General features: G+C 36.9%; 1 protein-coding gene across 1 annotated transcript in view; it reads left to right on the top strand.

Annotated features, from left to right (window-relative positions):
• LOC107552215 (PHD finger protein 20-like) overlaps positions 1 to 4,044 on the top strand; it is a 6,221-nt gene extending 2,177 nt beyond the window's left edge. The window contains exons 2-10 of the mRNA XM_016234099.1: positions 646 to 678; positions 775 to 946; positions 1,364 to 1,433; positions 1,530 to 1,940; positions 2,067 to 2,165; positions 2,438 to 2,619; positions 2,994 to 3,093; positions 3,279 to 3,483; positions 3,576 to 4,044. Coding sequence (XP_016089585.1) covers positions 646 to 678; positions 775 to 946; positions 1,364 to 1,433; positions 1,530 to 1,940; positions 2,067 to 2,165; positions 2,438 to 2,619; positions 2,994 to 3,093; positions 3,279 to 3,483; positions 3,576 to 4,044 — 1,741 coding nt within the window. The remainder of the gene's footprint in view (positions 1 to 645; positions 679 to 774; positions 947 to 1,363; positions 1,434 to 1,529; positions 1,941 to 2,066; positions 2,166 to 2,437; positions 2,620 to 2,993; positions 3,094 to 3,278; positions 3,484 to 3,575) is intronic.
• Positions 4,045 to 21,371: the final 17,327 nt, after the last annotated feature.

Genomic DNA, 21,371 nt, shown 5'->3' with positions numbered 1-21,371 from the left:
TGTAAAACATACCGGTACAAATGGAAATTGAAGGAATGAAATTTCATATTTAACACTGCAGCGACTTCCAGGCAACGGTGGCAGAAGATATGCCAGAACAACCAGCATTGGGTAGCACTTTTCATCTGAAAATTAATGAAAACAGATTAGAAATACAATAAATGTTTAAGTGCAGGATTAAGAGCAGCCCAAGTAGGGTTGTAGTGATAATCACAATACTGACAAGCCAGCTGCACAGGATGGCAAATCATTTTCTTTAAGGCTAAGCCCTTCTCATTTTACACTAAATACATGTGTTTTTAATGTTAAATAAGTTAATAAGAGTGAAGAGTGTTTTTTTTCTTTAAGACTTTGTGTACCATTGTGATTATTTACAGCGGCTCCATAGATCTGCACTAAAGAAACCTAAACAGTCAGAGATCAACATGTGCAATTACCTGCATCTGTCCCTCTTTAGGTCAAGTCATATATTAATGAATATTTGTTATAATAAATTATACACAAGAGATGTGTGTAAGTAAAGAGTTCATTTGCTTGGTCTTCCATCCCCTCTATAAGAGATGCAAAGTCATTCCTTTCCATGGTAGCTTCAGCTTTCAATTTCTCAATCTTTCTATATATATATGTATTTATATAAAAAAACAGTGTTACTAACGCACGGGACAGTTTGAAGAACTGGCAAGTGCCATTCTTTTAAAAACACTTATTTTTTTTATTAGCCTTTCCCACACTCTGTTTTTATAGCAAGCTGTCTGTGTGTGATTTCACTGCCAGGTATACTGCCAACATTGAGAAGACTGACTATGAGAAGGAGAAGGTCTTAATCCACTATCGCCAGTGGAGCCATCGCTATGATGAGTGGTTTGACTGGGCCAGTCCGTATCTGAGACCCATGGAGAGGGTTCAGCTGAGGAGAGAGGGACGGCAGGAAGACAGCTTTATCCCTGTGAGTCACAAGACTGTGCTCCTTAAAAATCCAAGTTTATGAAAGCTAATCTAGGATCAGCCCCATGTATAAATCCATTTTTCTGAGATGTGAAAGTAATGCTGCATCAGTCCAGTTGTCATTTCAACTGATTATTACTGTGTGGATCATACAAGCAAATATATATATAAGTGAAATATTATTACAGTTTAAATAACTATTTTCTATTTTAATATATTTTAAAATGTCACATGATTCTTTAGAAATCTTTTTAATATGCTGATTTGCTGCTCAAAAAGCATTTCTTATTATTATCAATGCTGAAAACAGTTATGCTGCTTAATAATTTATTGAGATGCACCTGTGTATATATATATATATATATATATATATGAGCATATATATATGCTCAAATAGCACCTGGTTCATTATGATTAGTGGATTTTTTTTATCGTAGCAGTTAGAAAACAAGCTTTCCACAACCCCAACCGTTTCAGCAGAGAGCCATGTGAGTAATGATCTATACTAATCAAATTCACAGTATCATCATTCATCACAATTATCTTGAATTTTTGACAGTGAATGTACCATCTAATTATCTCAGTATACAGAGTCATCAGAAACCAGCCTCCACCGGTGCTCTCTATCAACTTGGACCATAATCCATATAAATGTGGCGTTCCTGGCTGTGCAAAGTCTTTCCGGAAAGCAAAACTCCTGCACTATCATATGAAGTACTACCATGGAGATGATCGTCTGATAGAACCTAACCAGACCAGGGCAATGGACAAACACACCACACTTAATAATCAGGATAGCTCTAAGAAGAGGTGCATTACATCACATGAGTGTGCGCAGATGTCTGTGAAGAGACTCTCTCTAGCGCCCCCTGTTGTCAGTGCACAGAATTACCAACGGTGGCCATCACTGAAGGACAAGACCAGAGAGAATCAGCTAGACAGCAACATGCATAGATACTTCAACAAGGAAAGAGAGAGGAGGTTTATGGAAATGGGTATGGCTAATGGATCAAATTTATATAGTATGCCACAGAAAGCATGTGGGATTTACAGTGTTATTCTTTGTTTTTCCTTTAATACATGACATGGCCTAACTGAGCTTAGGTTTCTTTCCTTTGTAGAAGGTGTGAAGGAGCGTGACAGGCTAAAAGAGAAACAGACTAGAGACTTTCTGCGAATTAAGTTAAAGGAAAAGAAAAAAATGAGAAAAACCACATCAGGTGAAGAAAGTTTTCTGAGTGATAATGAATCTTTATTTCTGTGCACAACCACTGTAACTACACCTCTGAAATCTATTTGTAATAGTAAATTATAAATATAAATTGAATGTAATTAACTGAAGTATCCATCTCCGTCTAAATGTTTTTGTTGAGTTTATATATTTTTGCAATTTGATATGATCTTAAGTTTATGAGTCAGTGTCATTTTAATATCTAATTGTTTGATTTTTCCCCCCTCATAACTCAAGTCATGTTTTGTCATTTGTTTCCAGATGAGGATAGCATTTCTGATAGGTCCTCTGACAGCTGTGGATGGAGTGAAGATGAAATGGGGGTGGATTTGGACGTCATTGCCTCACCTCTCAGCTGTAGCTCTGTTGCCTCGACTACAGGAAGTCAGAAAACTGTCCGTTGTGTGTGTGAAGTGGAAGAGGAAAATGACTTTATGTTACAGGTGACCTTTCAAAATCAAAGAATCCTGAAAAAAAAATGTATCATGGATCCCACAAAAAAAATATTAAGCAGCATAACGTTGACAATAACAGGAAATGTTTCAAATCAGAATATTAGGATGATTTCTGAAGGATCATGTGACTCTGAAGACTGGAGTAATGGCTGCTGAAAATTCAGCTTTGCAATCACAGGAATAAATTACATTTTAAATATATATTTAAATTGGTGAGCACAAGAGACTTTGAAAAAATTGAAAAATCTTACCCAACCAAAACTTTAGAACAGTAATTTATATGTCAGTAGAAGATTTAGTTGTAAAACATTCACTATTAATTAACAACCATCATGTTTATTGTTTTTTCTCTTGCACCTCAGTGTGAAGAGTGCCTGTGCTGGCAGCATGGAACCTGTATGGGCCTTCTGGAAGAGAATGTTCCAGAACGATACGCTTGCTTCATTTGCCGGGATTCCCCAGGTTTGGAAGTGTTGTTTTCTGGAGGGAACCATAAATGTAGACCTTAGGATGAGTGGCAGTTTGAATAGTTTGACTCATCTTTTTGTCAGTTCCCATTTCTTATGCTGGGAAATCTATATTATGGCATATTCTGCTATTTTTAGTTTAGTTTCAGCTTACAAGTGTGTTTGTTTCTGTGTATCCAGGGCAGATCAGAGGTCAGAGACAGCGTCTACGGTACTGGTATGACAGGGACTGGCTTAGCACCAGCCATATGTATGGCCTCTCTTTCCTGGAGAACTACTCCCATAAGAACAGCAAGAAGATTGCAGCCACTCATCAGCTGTTAGGGGACGTTCAGCATGTGGTGGAAGTCCTCAATGGCCTGCAGCTCAAAATTAGTGTGCTACAGTGAGTGATTCAGCTTTATCTCTGTTTGAACCCATAACACAAATGTTGTTTGAGAAGCATCATGAAAACGGTGTTATACCAATTTACTGCAGGAGCCAAAGTCATCGAGACCTCAAGTTGTGGTATCAGCCATGGAAACTGACTGAGAAATCCAGGATGAAAACCATGGCTCTTCCAGACACAAAAACAGTTTCTGCATCAACATCCTTGGATGCCATTCAATGTAAAGAGCCCTTGACTTCACCCTTTCAGGACTACATTAGCAGTGAGCATTGCTACCAAAAGCCACAAAAACTGTACCAGGTATTGGAGCCGAGGCTGGTGCTGAAGACACGGGTTGAGTCGGTGCTGGAAGACCGATTGCACAACACTGAGACAATGCTGAAGAATGACCAACACTATAATGGAGAGATCCAACCAGCACTACTGAAGACACCTAGTACTCAGCTGTTCAACCACAGCATGGTGAGGGCCACATCACATGAGGTTAATATTACATCAGGGATGGCCAGTGTTGACCCTGGAGAGCCACAGTTCTCCAGAGTTCAGCTCCAACCCTAATCAAACACACCTGAACAAGCCAGTTAAGGTCTAAAGGTCACTAGAAAGCTACAGGCAGGTAAGGTTTTATCAAGGCTGGAGCAAAACTCTTCAGGACTGTGGCTCTCCAAGACCTATAGTCAGTGATAGTCATGTAATACAGGCTGTTTTACATTGTATTTAAAGTATCTCATGCTTAGAATGTTCAAATGTGTGTTTTTTTTTAAATATATTGCATATTTATTTTTAAGACAACTGTGAATATAATTACTGTAATCCTCTGTAGTTTACTATTCATTTAACCTTCATGCAGCTAATGTAATCAATGTCACCACTTCCTTATGGATTAGCCATAAAAAAAAAAAACACAAACTTTGTACCTCATTAGATGTGATGGTTTTTAATTCAGTGCATTTTTAGTCCATTCGTCGCTGCAGATGTTTCATAGTTTTCATAGATGGTTCTTCTCATATAGATAAAGAGGGCCAGCGGCATCCTGCATTCAGTCTTTTGAATATGATTTGTCTGTCTTCAAGCAGTTTCAGTGAAAGAATGTGTTGCTGTTGCTGTTGAAGTGTATCTGAATTTATGTTGCAAAATTATTTACGTCGGTCTAACTTTGATTTGTGATAGCATCAAGTCCTGTTTCTTAATTTAAACCTTAAAATTGTAAAATTTTATACATGCATATATATATATATATATATATATATATATATATATATATATATATATGTGTGTATAAAATGCCCGTATTTCTCAATAGATTAACGCTTCTCATATAATGCCTACATATCAAAGACGTAGTTTAAAGTAATGGATTTTTGGGGTAGTTTCGATTATATATGACACAACTTCCGGCATGACACAAATGACATTGTCCTCGGTCACCTGCTCATGGGAAGGTCGCAGTGCTGAGGATGTGAACTCCATGTGCTCGCAGGTGTGCGGTTTAGCACACTCAGACTGAGCACTGTCCACACCACAAACAAACAACACTAACCTGTTGTTTCATCAACACAGGACTCAAAAGAGACCCCTCACAGTCTTTTTGCTGAAATCTGTTTGTCGTACATACATTGACACAGTGTTTGTTATTGTAATACACAGTATGTTTTAACCTGTGGTTTTCCAGTCAAAGCCTTAACAGATCTGTATACTGCTGTTCGAGATCAGCGTGTCATTTTCAATAGAAATCCAATGAAACGTTCTTCCTCGTATCACCCTGGTACAAAAACAGGCACAGTGATTACTTCATTACTCTTTAAATTCTCTCTGTTTTCATTTTCCTTAGTTTTAAAAATGTGTAATCTGTGTGTGTCCTATTGCTGAGACATTAACATTTTAACTTCCCTATAGAGAAGTATATATTTTTTATATGTAGAGCGAGAGAGAGAGTTGGTGTGTTCCTGTAGGTTGGCATGTGGAGATAGATAGATGTCAGGGAATCCTGGATCTCTTGGGAGCAGCGTGCTTTAATTAAGCTATGCTTCAGTTCAATTGAGTGGGCTCACAATCTCAGTAACCCTGCTTATCAGGACTGTGGACTAGCATGAGCGCAAATGAGTATGGCCCATGCTATACAGAGATAAGGGAAGGCACTTTGTCTCTAACTCCCCATTCTAATTGTGTCATAGATCTTTTTTGAAGAATTTTGAAGAAGCACTTTGCCATACAAACTTCGTCCAGCTTTAGAAGACTTGGTATTTAATGCATGAGACTACTATTGTGGTCATTTAATGGTCTCTGTTTTGTCCTTTTTGGGGTTGTGATCACTAAAAACTATTGATGAATGGGGAAAAAATTTATTAATATTAAGAAAATGTTACATTTTTAGTGAAATATCTCTTAAATAAACTAAGCAGTACATTTCGAATGTCCCTCTGCAGCTCTCCTAGCATCCTCTGTAAAGCACCTGCTGCAGGTGCAAGGCTGTTGGTTTTGTGATTTGGACAGATTCTAAGCTGCTCCTCACAGACTGTCCCTCACTGCATGTGCAAGACCTGAAAGGACAGTCTGTAGTCCTTAATGAACTATTTGAATTCAGATGATGATACCAAACATAATTTATCAAATAGAGTTTATCTAATATCTAAGATATTTTGTGAAGTATATTTGTTTAATGGATGTTTTGAATATATCATGATGCAGAATGATTTCTGATTATTTCATAAACTGTGGTATTTACACTAATGCTCAAAAGTTTAAAGTGTAAGATTTTTTTTAAAGAAATTATATTTTTTATTAAAGAATAAAGATGCATTAAAATGATCAAAAGTGACAGTAAAGACATTTGTAATGTTACAAAAAAGATGTCTATTTCAAATAAATGCTGTTATTTTGAAACTTCTATTCATCAGTGAATCCTGAAAAAAAAAAATCACGGTTTCCACAACAATGTTAAGTGAGTAATTCAGCTTTGCCTTCACATGAGAAAATTACATTTTTAAATATATTAAAATCAAAAACAGTTATCTTTAATTGTAATAATACGGTACTTCATAATGTTACTTTTTTACTGTATTTTTGATTAAATAAATGCAGCCTTGGTGAGTATAACAGACTTTTCCTTTCAAAAGCATTAAAAAATTGTACCAAACCCAAACATTTGAACTGTAGTGTATAGGATTCCAAGGTTTTTACAACAAAAACATAGTAAAACTTTGGTGCTGTTTTCATTCAAATTAAACTATTAACTGTTTTTCATTTGTAAGGTTGTATTTTACCTTACCGACTGGACTGTTTACTGAAAAACGAGTTGGTTGTTTGCATAGTGTAGCCTAATTGCTGCATAGTGAATGGCAAATCTAATGCTCTGGAGCATTTGTTCCCATGAGTGTCTTTCCTTAAGCGAAGTCTAGTGAAGAGAGAGAATGGCGACTCACAAACAAATGTCAGTCTGATTCGTTTAGTGATTCAGTAATCAGTAGTGAGATTTTAAAGGCTTTCAGTAGAGCTATTCTATAGTTCTGTGCTCTCTCTCTTCTTAAACCTTTATTATAGTCCAAAAGGCTGTGAAACTGGTTTAGGGCAGCTGTTGTTAGCATGACTGTCTGAAGATTTGTGACTTCCTTGTGACCTTAATTTGTAGATTCTGCTGTTGCCACGTGGTGCACTTGATTTTTTCATTTTCAGATGTGCACCTTGTTAATCAGCTCACACCCATCTATTATCTGACCTACAAAAGCGAATCATCCCTGTGCTGGATCTCTGAGCTCTTTTAATCAATTTCACCAGTTCTTCCAGATCTCTGTCTTATTAGCATTAAAGGTCATTTGTTGTGGCCTGTCGCATGAGCCGTGTGGGTTTCATGTGGTTGTCCTTTTGTCCATGTGTTGTCTTTGGTTTTGTGCCATGCATGTTTTTTCTGTCTCCTACTGTTTCCTCCTCCCATTTTCACCTTGACAGCTGTGCTTCTGCCTGATGGCTCAATATCAGGCCGGCCTGCTGAGATGTCTCAGTCAATTCCATCAAAACGATCATCAGATTTCAGACTGACCTAGTACTTTTTCAGATCACAGTAGAGGCTCTTTTTTAATTTTATTTGCTCAGTGTATCTTCATGCTGTTCTTGAATTTTAATCCTTAGCAGTAGTTTGCACTGGATCCCTAAGGAGTCAAGGCTCTTGAAAGCAAAATATATAACAATCCTTTTGTAAGAACAACAGTACTAGATCTGCTTTTACAACATTTTTTTACATGAGCCTGAATGAGAAAGTTTAGTGTCTCTTTAGCTTTTTTACCATGAAATCCTTATTAAAAATTAATGAATAAATTTTTTTCATATCAATGACACATTAAAGGGAAAATGCATTTTTAAAATGATTTTATAGTGTTTCCTGTGGTGCGCTTACAATCCTAGTATTTTTTTTTAACATCAAAACATTTTCCACCCTGAACTTAGCCTTCTGATTTGAACACTGTTGTCTGCTGTAAATGCCCACTGCTATGATTGGCTAACACATTTGCATATGAAATTAGCATTACATGTGGAATTGCCTCAAAAACTTCAACTGCGTTTTACTATAACTATTATAACATTATATTTAGAACTATTTTCATTGCATCAAAGGTTGCAGCACTGCACTGTAGCCGAACACAGTCATGTCTATAAAAAAAGAATAATAAAACACCAGATGCAAGGATCTCATAATTGCAGTGCAGTTTCTGTAATCTCACACATTCTGTTATCTAACTCAGTGAAAGCATGCTAATAGGAACAGTGTGAAGATGATCGTCTAGTCACTGGCTTGATTCACTAGTGCATAAGCAATAAACCACTTTGCGACAAAAAATGACTATACATGAGCTGTTACATAGTCAAGTCACCTTTATTTATATAGCGCTTTTAACAATACAGATAGTGTCAAAGCAACTGTACCGCATTAATCAGGAAAATATTGTGTCAATAATGCAAAATGATAATAGTAAACAGTTTTCAGTTAAAGGCAGTTCATCATTGAATTCAGTGAGGTAATCATCCAGCTCAGTTCAGTTTAAATAGTGTCTGTGCAATCATGTTGACGATATTGCTGGAAATTGAGTCTCCCCAACTAAGCAAGCCAGAGGCGACAGCGGCAAGGAACCAAAACTCCATCGGTGACAAAATGGAGAAAAAAACCTTGAGAAACCAGGCTCAGTCGGGGGGCCAGTTCTCCTCTGACCAGACGAACCAGCAGTTCAATTCCAGGCTGCAGCAATGTCACATTGTGTGGAGGACTCAACTGGTTCTTGTGGTCTTGTCTCGGTGGCCGTCTAGCATAGCTAACATAGTTAGTTTATAAAGTTTTTTTTACACCAGAAAAACGATCTTGTGATTGTTAGACAGACATGAGTTGTTCAGAACATACCTACTTGATTACATACTACGATGACGCACCCCAAACTTTTGAACAGTAGTGTATATTATCTTAACATGAATCCCCTCCAAACATCAACCTTCAAATTAATATCTAACTGCCACTTTTCATGGCCCAATCAACTCTTGATGTACAAAAGTCCCACCCTACTTTTTTGTCTTGTTGATTGTCCTGTTTCACTCATGACATACAAACATGTACACTCTTAAAAATAAAGGTGCTTCACGATGCCATAGAAGAACCTTTTCGTCTAAATGGTTCCATAAAGAACCTTTAACATCTAAAGAACCTTTCTGTTTCACAAAGATTATAAAAAGGTAAGAAAGAGATGGTTCTTTAAAGAACCTTTGACTGAATGGTTCTTTGTGGAACCAAAAATGGTTCTTCTATGGCATCGCTTGAAGAAACTTTTGAAGCACCTTTATTTTTAAGAGTGTACCTTGGTCAAGTATCTTTTTAAGGCATTTTACAAAACTCTGTTTGATCAGTTTGCATATTTAGAATCTAAACTATACATTCAGATCGTTTTTCAATCCTAGACCATGCAAAAATGACAGCGCAGAAGTATGTCCAATTACCTAAGTAAAATACATTTTTCATTGAGCTAATAGATAAATTTACGGTAGAAGTAAAGTGTTATATAACGTTGTTCAGATGAAAATCTAACTTGGTTCTCAGAGCACTTCCCCTGGCCCTGCTGAAGACAGGAATTTCCCTTTAGACTGTGCTGACTGTGCTAATGCAGGTTTTCTTAAATACATTTAGCCCAGGCTCCACATGCCACACGTTTAGATTTTCTTTATGGCTCTGTGAGCTGTTGCAGAAAGTCATTTACCCAGCTCACATCTTGTCCGGACAGGTGGGAAATTTATTTTCTGTCATTTATCAAGCCAGATTAATTTGTTGACATCCATCTAATGCAGCCCACGCCTTGCTTTGTGCATCTGGGGAATCTGGCACCCTTACGAGGATTACTGTGTCAATTATTAATTATTTCCTTTATGAAAGAAGGTACCTTTTTTAATTTTTTCATTTGATTAAAGGTAAATTAAATATATAGAATGTAAAATATATGTTTTCTCTCTCGCTCTGTATATATATATATATATATTATTTAGAACTGAATAAAAAATGAATCATCCATCTGCTTGTTTGAAGGATTTAGTCTTACTGTAATTTAACCCATTTTAAATCCTCATGCTTTCAGTACACAAACAAGCCACAGTTTCCACATCTGTTCACTTCAAAACCTCTGTGTATCTACTACATCATGCCAGCCTTGTTATGTGATGTATTTGTGAACTCAAAAGCAAACCGTCTGCAGAGACCGATGCGTTCTGTGATAGGATTGTTTTGTTGCCACATATGATGTCCCCTAATAACCATAGCTAAAAAATTCTACCCTTTACTATAGGGTAGGTCTATACATGCTGTCTACAAAAAAAACATACTGTAATAATAAGCATGCTAACCTTATGAATTCATGGTGCTTGGGAAGGAGCTTGCAAAGACTTAATTTGCACTTTTGTGTACACAGTTTATCTGTAACATTGTTTATCGACTGATTTTTATTTATTTATATTTATAAATTGTACACACAAAAAAAATTGGGTTCTTCAGCGGTTCTTTGGGGTGGTTGAGATGCTATAGCACCACTATACCGTATAAAGAACCTGTTAAGCTCCTGTAGTTCTTTAAAGGTTCTCTAACTCTCTCTTAGCCTCTTAGTTTAGTTGGGGGGAAAGGATTAAAAAACAACATTAAAATACAGTGTATTTCCTGCAGATAACGTGGTTCTCAACCTTTTTGGAAATATTCCAGGGCCCCACATGAGATTTTTTTTTTTTACCTCAGAAAAGCATAAAAGTGATTCAAAAATCAATTAACCACTTTTAGTGCTATTTAGTCAAATGTTTTAGTGTATATTTAATTGTGCATGATAATTTCCTATATTTTTACATTTAGATTACCTTCGACCTTAGTTTTTTTTAAAGGGGTCATATGATGCGATTTCAATTGTTCCTTTCTCTTTGGAGAGTTACAAGCTCTTGGTGCATAGAAGATCTGTAAAGATGCAAAGACTAAAGTCTCAAATCCAAAGAGATTTTCTTTATAAAAGTTAAGAGTCAGCCACGCCTACCTAAAACGGCTCATTCTAACACACCCCCACATACCTACGTCACGATGTGGGAAGATTTGCATAACGCCACCCAAATGTTCACGCAAAGAAAGAAGGTGTAACTTTTATTCTCGCTGTAGTATTGTTGCTGCCGCCGCCGCCATGTCGTGAAGACGCTGTGTGTTTCGTTGTGAAAGCGAAACTACTTTGTTTGGTCTTCCAAAAGAGGACATGACTAGATTTAGATTTCTGGTTTTATGTTTATGCAGCGCGATACGCAATGTGTAAAAAGACAGTATAAGTCATTATAATCAGTAATTATGTCCCCACTGGATGCAACGAATGCCTCGTTTACAATGGGTTTTAATGTTTTTGTCTCGTCGCTCTGGCCGGACAGGGCATCACAGTATGGTGAGGGGCGTAACATTTCCGTCACACGTTTGAGGTATTCGGCCAATCACAACGCACTGGATAGCTGGCCAATCACAGCACACCTCGCTTTTCAGACCGATGAGCTTTGTAAAAATCGACGCGTTTCAGAAAGGCGGGGCATAGAGTAGAAACAATAATATACAGTATGTGGAAAATAATGTTTTTTTTTAACCTTAAACCGCATAAACACATTTCATTACACCAAATACAAAACATAATGTTCTTTTTAGCTGATATATATTATTTAGAACTGAATAAAAAATGAATCATCCATCTGCTTGTTTGAAGGACTTGGTCTTACTGTAATTTAACCCATTTTAAATCCTCATGCTTTCAGTACACAAACAAGCCACAGTTTCCACATCTGTTCACTTCAAAACCTCTGTGTATCTACTACATCGTGCCAGCCTTGTTATGTGATGTATTTGTGAACTCAAAAGCAAACCGTCTGCAGAGACCGATGCGTTCTGTGATAGGATTGTTTTGTTGCCACATATGATGTCCCCTAATAACCATAGCTAAAAAATTCTACCCTTTACAATAGGGTAGGTCTATACATGCTGTCTACAAAAAAAACCTACTGTAATAATAAGCATGCTAACCTTATGAATTCATGGTGCTTGGGAAGGAGCTTGCAAAGACTTAATTTGCACTTTTGTGTACACAGTTTATCTGTAACATTGTTTATCGACTGATTTTTATTTATTTATTTATATTTATAAATTGTACACACAAAAAAAATTGGGTTCTTCAGCGGTTCTTTGGGGTGGTTGAGGTGCTATAGCACCACTATACCGTATAAAGAACCTGTTAAGCTCCTGTAGTTCTTTAAAGGTTCTCTAACTCTCTCTTAGCCTCTTAGTTTAGTTGGGGGGAAAGGATTAAAAAACAACATTAAAATACAGTGCATTTCCTGCAGATAACGTGGTTCTCAACCTTTTTGGAAATATTCCAGGGCCCCACATGAGATTTTTTTTTTACCTCAGAAAAGCATAAAAGTGATTCAAAAATCAATTAACCACTTTTAGTGCTATTTAGTCAAATGTTTTAGAGTGTATATTTAATTGTGCATGATAATTTCCTATATTTTTACATTTAGATTACCTTCGACCTTAGTTTTTTTTAAAGGCATCATATGACCCCTTTAAGCTGAATGTGTGTTTTTTAAAAGAAAATCTCGAAATGAATATCAATTTTTCATACTGCATCTTATAATGTTATAAAGCCTAAATTTGCTTTTAGCATTTAGTTTTATTTATTTCGTTATTTATTTTTAGTTAATTTATTTTGATAAAATAGTCTAATATTAGCCATTTATGAGATGTTTGTCATAATCTGAAAATGATGATTGGTATCAGACCAAAACTTTAGTATGGATGCATCCCTAATTATAATGTACATCATCAATAGTGGTTCATTTCTGTGAGTTAGGATGGATTGTTTTTAGTTGCGAACTTTATACTGAAGTTCACTAAAAGCTCCGGTGTAAAATTGCCTTTAAAGTGTAAGTGTATGTATGGAAGGCATAAGATGCTTTTACTGATGATGCCAACAAATGGTAAGCTTTAAATCGATACAGTAAGTGGCTTTCTGTTCTAATAAGGCTAAATACTGTGACTCTTCAGGAATAATGCACTCCTTTCAAAGGATTCTGGGAACTCTAAGAAGGGTTTTGCTAGCGCGCATTATATATATGAAAAGAAAGACCGTTTGATTGTGTGTGTGCATGTGTAAGAGAGATTTCTGAGAACACTTTTAGAAAAGGCAGTCAAGTATTCTCATATACCCTTATATATATATATATGCGCAAGTCCTCACTTCTCCAGAAATGACAGCAAGGAAGTGACTTAATGTGTAAGGCAAAAGCCAAATTATGATGGATGCAATGCTGTGAGTCTGTGACAGTGTGCGTCAGCATGCAGGGTGTCCCTCAGCCTTATAGTGTATGAAAAAAGAGAGAGACAGAAGTCTTGTTTTGGCAGAGAGTCTAGTGAATTGGCTGCACTCTGCCACAACAAGAGCTTTAATAATGGAGTGTACGCGTTCCACTATCACGTACTCAACGGCTTAGTTGAGGGGTTTCCCTTAATTCAGTTAGTGATGGGGGAGCCACAGAGATGGAGACCAAAGCAGAAAGAAAAAGGTTAGAGTGGGAACATACAGCTTGTCTTCGGAATATTTATTAAGCAGTGACTTTTCTGAAACATTCTATGCATTACGTTATATAATACAAATAATTTATTTAATAATTAAGTTAATAAAAGTTTTAATATCAATCTTTTATGCATTAATTTGATCTTTTTTATTATTGTTATTATAAAGTTAGTTTCATCTTATGCAATCTTATATATGTTATATTATGTTATTAATGTTTGTTGTTGTCAATTGAAGTACTTCGTGCTTGTTGTGACGTTTTTTCATTTCAGCTATGATTTCTAAGTCTTCATGAATCATTATTTGATTTAAGTGCCAAAAGATGTTGTTATACAAAATTATATTAAAAATACAAAAATAACCTTTCCAACTTCCCTCTCGGTTTGTTCTCAAAGGAAAGATGAGCTATTTCTCAAATGTACCTTTGATGCCACTTATGAAACATTATTGTGTAATACTTATAACAGTTATTAATAAAGGTAATCTAATGTATTACTGTATCTAAAATGCCATATTGGAGGGCTAGAAAATATATTTGGTAAATTAATCAATTTATATAAAAAATATATTGAACCCATCAATACACATGAAGTACAGTTGATTAGGGATGCACCGAAATGAAAGTTCTTGGCCGAAGCCGAACAAAATGAAACACAATGATGTTACCTGCCCGTTTCTTCACTCAGGAGTGAAGGTTGGGCAGATGCACACCAGTTATGCTTTCAGCTGTCCGAACAGTCCGTTGCAGTCTTCTTATATCTGATTTGCTGGCTGACCCAAACCAGACAGTTATAGAAGTGCGCAGAACACGTTTTATTCGCATTTTCCCCCCCATGTAGGCTCCCATGGAGTTGTTGCTTTTTCTCTGCTTTTATTTTGGCAGAAACCCGCAGGAAGATCTCAGTGCTTCTTTTTGTTGACAACAGCATGCAGATTTATAAATTATTCTCATTATGAATTTGGGAAGATATTTGTCGCACGTATCACATTGTCACATGCCTTTTAAAAAAATTCACAAAATGAATGTTACTTAGCAACTGATGAGTAACAGTGTTTCAGCGCAGATTTTTCTTGCACTTTGGACTTTGAACCCTGGTGTTTCTTCATTTGCATGTGTTGTGAGGATTTGCAGCGGGTGTGTTGTCAAACTGATGAAGATGTTTTCTTAATTTGCTGGTGTTTTTTCAATTTGCATGTGTTTTCTTAAGTTGCAGCGCGTTGAGCTCTCTCGGCCACCATAGTTTGAGGCCATTTCGCGATTTCAATCATCATACTGTAGCCTAACCACCAGCATCAGCCACCTCTTCTTCTCATCGTAGACATGTGATGCAGCACTAAACAGTCTCTCACTGTCGGTGCTTCGCGCTTGTAATGATTTTTGCGTCTTTTTTTGATAGTTTTAAATGCTTTCACACTGCCGACATGTTTGCTGCATTAGTGCGTGCCTCTATTTGATAGCGTTAGTCATTGTTCGGTACATATTATTCGGCCTTTTCGCTGACTAATTTCGGTTGCCGAACATTCGGTGCATCCCTACAGTTGATGACATAATTTCATGTTGACTTCATTAATAAACATACATGATGACTTGATGACATTACCTTATTCAACAATTTGTTAGTTTAAACCTTTATCATTGCATCATGTAACAATTAACATTATTTCAGATCTAGTATTCAGCATACAGTATGCACTGCACAGTATGCTGTATGTAGTGCACTAGTATTCCATTGAAACCCTAGTCGTAGGTTGTGTTCCTCAGCTTCCCACTCTGCCAACAAAGGGCAATGAGATTGAGAGGACGTGAATGGACTAGTTTAAATTCAACACGAGCATGCATGGAAGTGGTGTGAGGTGGATCCCTGAGAAACAGAACAGACCCACCTCCTAAAAAGAGTTTAAATAGCCATCACCAGCTACAAGACCCCATCCCCCAGCACTGTTGAGAATCAACTTTTAGCTGACGGTTTGAATGAGTTTTACGGCAGCTTTGAAAAGCCTGGTCTTACACCCCACACCCACTCTGACCGTCTCACAACACAGCCATCAACACCCTCCCCTCCCTCCCCTCTACTGCTTCTCAGCCTGCACTTAAGATCTGTGAAGATGATGTGTACAGACAAGTGGTTGAGCAGCTGGCTGTCTGGTGCAGTCACAACAACCTGGAGCTGAACACGCTCAAAACTGTGAAGATGATTGTGGACTTCAGGAGAAACCCCCCTGCACTCCCCCTCTCACCATCATGAACAGCACTGTGGCAGCAGTGGAGTCATTCAGGCTCCTGGGCACCACCATCTCACATGACCTGAAGTGGGACAATCACATTGACTCCATTGTGAAAAAGGCCCATCAGAGGTACTTCCTTCATCAACTGAAGAAGTTCAACCTTCCATAGGCACAGATGACACAGTTTTACTCTAACTGTTGTAGAGTCGGTTCTGAGCACTTCTATAACTGTCTGGTTTGGGTCAGCCAGCAAATCAGATATAAGAAGACTGCAACGGACTGTTCGGACAGCTGAAAGCATAACTGGGGTGTGTCTGCCCAACCTTCACTCCTGAGTGAAGAAACGGGCAGGTAACATCATCAGAGACCCCGGCCACAACCTTTTTGGACTTCTCCCCTCAGACATACGTTACAGATTATGTAAATACATATACATATTTATTTATTTATTTATTTATTTATATATATATATATATTTATTTATATATAAGGCTGTATATACAGGAAAAAATGCACAAATCTGTACAAAAAACTACTGTTCCAGATGCATACCACATTCCCCCCCCCTTAATCTTACTTATTTAAATATTCTTTCTGTTCTCAATGTTATGCATGCATGTATGTATGTTTGTACCAAGAGCTCCTTAAAAAAAATTTCCTTGTGTTTGCACACGCTTGGTGAATTAAAACTAATTTTGATTCTGATTATGAATAGTAACCAATATATTGAGCATGTGCTGTTGATGCTAACTCATACAAACAGCAGGTGCATAAAAATCTACTCAAAAGCAGGATGAGGACATTTATTATGTTTATTATGGATTAAAGTTTCAGTTAACTCATCTTTGAGAAGAACCTTTTCCTTTATGAGCATGCCGCATTGTTCATCCTTACTCCTTAATCCTTATAAGGATGCTGTGTCTCCCTCTCTTACTTGGTCTGAATCTCCTTGTAATTCCCTTCCCAAATCACCAGGGTTACGGCGTAAGTAATAATCTGGAGCTGAGCGTGTCACACTGCCTTAAACAGAATTACGCTCCTGTGGTTAAGATTAAAGCTAGCAAGAGCTGAACGTAGCGGTGTGCCGATGAGCTGGAATAATGCAGGAATTTTGTGGCCTTAATTGGGTTACATTAATTTTGGGACAAACAATAACAAATCATTTACACAGAAATTTTTTATCTTTAGAAAACTAGTGACCAGTACCTTGAACATGTTTTGTCGAGGACTGATGCACTGTAAAATCACTTTCTGTATTAGTATTTTAGTCTTTTTTTTATAGTAAAAATATCTTTTGATTTCAAAAATAAAATAAGAAAACAATACTTTTGTCTTATTTTAAGTATTTATTTTTTATTTTTGATAATATCGCTTTTTTTAAGGATATTTAGGTTCATTTTTACAGAAAGCAAAAACAAAACTGATTGTTTTTTTGTGTGTGAATACTTTGGCTCTCCAGAATGTTGGATATTCCTGTTGATAAATGATTCACCAAAGTTTCTTAAATGAAGAAGTCTATTAAAATCAGTTGTGTGAAACGAACTGGACAGAACTTAACCTATGCAGCAGACAGGGCATAGACCATCTGTCCACATCTGTGGACACTCCTTACTGACCTCACTCGTGACAGTTGACTCATGGGCTGTTTATAGCTTCAAGGTGAAAAAGTGAGTGTGTGAGAGAGAGATGGATGGACAGACAAGAGTAGTGCTTTGTGATAGCCATCGATCTTTCAGCAGTGTTTGCTGACAGCATTCGTGCCAGCTCCTCTTTTTATTTCACTTAGTAGATGTTTGCAGGTGTGTGTAAGAGGTTATCAAATATGTGGGGGCAAAATTTCTAGACATCCTCCCAGAAATAGACCCGATTAAATCACCATGTGAAGACATCTGTACAAGGAAAAAAAATTAATATAATGTATTACTCAGTATCTAAAAATGCAAAAAATTACTGTAATGTTGTAGAGCTAGATAATATCGGGGGAAGTCGCGGCGTAATGGTTATAGAGTCGGACTCGTAACCCAAAGGTTGTGAGTTCAAGTCTCTGGTCCGGCAGGAATTGTAGGTGGGAGGAGTGAATGTACAGCGCTCTCTTCCACCTTAATACCACAACTGAGGTGCCCTTGAGCAAGGCACCGAACCCCCAACTGCTCCCTGGGCGCCGCTGCATAAATGGCTGCCCACTGCTCCGGGTGTGTGTTCATGGTGTGTGTGTGCACTTAGGATGGGATAAATGCAGAGCACTAATTCCTAGTATGGGTAACCATACTTGGCCACTTGTCACGTCACTTTATCTTAAGTAATTAATATTAAATTATATTAATATTATCAAATAAACAAACTAATCAATTAAAATTAAACTTAAAAAAACGAATTTATCTTATATTCCAGGCTATATGCACCTTACAATCAGAATGAAATACAAATTGGCCATGTTTAATTAATACACATTATTGGTCTTATTGTGAATGAATTATTGGTGAATGTTGTATCAAAACAAAACAAAAAATACAATATCAATATCATTAAATAATGCATTTACTCAGAAATGACATATTTTGGAAAATATGCATTGCGAACAATGTTTATATCGACTTGTGGCATACGGTTGACTATCTAAAATAATCCAGATGCACTTCTCCATGAACTTCCTTTAAAGGGATAATTCACCCAAAAATGAAAATTCTGTCATTAATTACTCACCCTCATGTCATTTCAAACCCGTAAGACCTTCGTTCATCTTTGGAACACAAATTAAGATATTTTTGTTATCTTTTGCTGCGTCACATGGATATGCTGTTTCCGTTCAGATCAAATCCCAACAACGTAGGAAACGGACCCGGTGTGACGCAGCTGACACAGAACAGCATACGCTGTTTACGTCCAGCGGATATTCTCCAAAATGGTGCTAGGGTGGAGGAGACGAATTGTTGAATGAAGTCGGGGTTTTTTTCTTTGCACAAAAAGTATTCTCGTAGCTTTGTAAAATTGCGGTTGAACCCCTGATGTCACATGGATTATTTTACAGATCTCCTTGCTACGTTTCTGGACTTGGGAACATTTCAGTTGTGTTGCTGTCTATGCAGGGTCAGACAGCTCTCAGACTCAGATTCCATCAAAAATATCTTAATTTGTGTTCCGAAGATGAACGAAGGTCTTACTGGTTTGAAACAACATGAGGGAGAGTAATTAATTGACATTAATTAATTTTTGGGTGAACTAACCCTTTAAGAATTAACAGAGATGAATGGGAAAGCCCCTCAAGCGTATACAAGGTTGTGTGTGTGTGGGCTGAAGTATCTTAGTGGGCCTCCTTACTTATCCATATGTGACTGATTAACAGGGTATATGGAGCGTGACTAGTGAACATGTTTCCAGCAATATTATAGTGAAGCAGTTCAATGAAAATTTAAATGCAGATGATTACTCCTAGCTTGTCGGGGCTAAAAGTTGATTTTTTTTGGCAGCTGTGTAGATACACATTTGCACGGACAAATCTTAGTGAAATAATAGACGGGAACCCTGGGAAGTGTTTTTACATGAGTCACATTTCTTTGGACGGCATAGTTATGCAATACACATGGGAAGATGGTGAAAAAGGATTTTAGCTGTGGGTTTTACCGACAGTAGATTTTACATTTATACTCCGAAAAGCCTGATGTGAGGAATAAAATAAATGAACTGTGGTATCTTTGAGTCTCAGCTAATGCCTCGGTCTGCTGTTCTGAGTCTTCATTACTCCTTCCTGTCCCTTCGGAAGCCCTCTCTGAAAATAAACATCAGCCCTTTTGTCTCTATGGCAACAGTTTTACACTTCACTGAATGCTCAACTAGAGTGGGTGAAAACTGAAGATGACATTGATTGCAGTCGATAATGTGGTGAGGAAGTTAATTTGGGTTAGGGAAGCAAGTCCTATCTTGTTGAAATGAAATCTTGACATTAATCTTGGCAGTGTTTTAAATAAGTGTATGAATCTGTTTGATAATTCTTTCAGCTCCGTGTTGGGATTACAATCAGATTTCACGAGTGCAGTTTGGCCTTTGCCCTCAGCCTAAATTTGTGGACCGTGAGCGGAAGTGGAGGGCAATACGGCAAATCTTTACAGGCATGCTGAACATTTGTTGTTTTCTTTTTATGTCACTCCTTGTCTAAATATTATTTAATGCCCTTCATCCGGATTTGCTGCTGGGATTGCAGAGAAGATTTCCACCCCTAAGCTTTCACTTCTTAATATGTGCTAGTAGTTTTCTCGCTTTTTATGTAATGGAAGTTTGTTTTCAATGCTGCTCTAGTATTTTATTGATGAAAGGCACTAACCTTTTGCAATAAGGGGAGCTGCTTTACAACTTTTAAATCTATTTTTAACTGGACTGCTCATTATTGTACATGCACCTTTTTATGAGCACACTTTATTTGAAGACATGGGTATTTGCACTTTTAAAAACTAATTTGTCAAACCAAAGATCAAATTACAACGAAGTACTGAAAGCAAAAAGGTGTTTGATAATGATGAAAAACGTTAACAGAATGGAAAATATACTTGCATACACTTTGGTCCAAAGTTGGAGGTCAGGAAGTTTTTTTAAAAGAAATAAATACCGTGATTTTGCAAGGACATATTAAAATAATCACAGGTGATAGTAAAGACATTTATAAGATTTCTTTTTGAAATGCTGTTATTTTCAGCTGTCTATTCATCAAAGAATCCTGTTAAAAATGTATCGCAGTTTTCACAAGAATATTAGACAGTTTTCAACATTGATAATAATGTTTCTTGAGCACCAAATCAGTGTGTTAGAATGATTTCTCTAGGATCATGTGACACTGAAGAAATTCAGTGAAAACAGTTTTGTGTAATGAAAGTGTAATAATATTTCATAATATTACTGTTTTTACTGCATTTCTCATAAAATAAATGCAGCTTTGGTGAGCATTTTTCAAAAACAAAAAAAAATCTACTTACTGAATCTTAAATAAAATGATTTAAAATCATAAACTGCATGTCATCAGATCATGTCTGACTTATCTAATGGTGGTCCCTATGTATCAGTCTCTTGAATGTATTACAGTTGCAACAGCCTGTTTGGTCCCGTCCCAAAGTCAGGAAGGTCAGAATGACTGTGACAGTAGACCGATGAGGCTAGTGGAAGTGGGTTAAGCCACGTCAGCTTGTCATTCCACTTTACAGCATGAGCTCAGCAGATCTCTATAGGCACCTCATTCATACCAAATACCACATTTTTGTAGCATCTAGGTCAGTATTTTGTCCTATTCAAATTCAAACTGAAAATTCAATCATACATCATATTTCTGTTGGTCTCTCCTTGGATAGACATTTAAAAAAAATCATAAAGTGGGGCTTCATTTGCTTAGCCACTTGCAAACAGTCTTTGCAAACAATTCGCGTGATCATTCCTGTCTCAGTCCTTGTAATGAATACAATAAGCGATTTTGCAGAAAGACTGATCAATAGAAACTGATGTTTTAAGTACATTGTGCATGTTTGCTTACCTCTCGACCTTCGGAATATTAATCGCAGACCAGAATCATGTAACATT

The sequence above is a fragment of the Sinocyclocheilus grahami genome, unplaced genomic scaffold (assembly GCF_001515645.1).
Source record: "Sinocyclocheilus grahami isolate Dianchi unplaced genomic scaffold, SAMN03320097.WGS_v1.1 scaffold2.1, whole genome shotgun sequence".
In the NCBI taxonomy this organism is placed as follows: Eukaryota; Metazoa; Chordata; class Actinopteri; order Cypriniformes; family Cyprinidae; genus Sinocyclocheilus; species Sinocyclocheilus grahami.
Note: the sequence above shows the minus strand (reverse complement) of the source record. Positions and strands in the feature narration are given on the sequence as shown.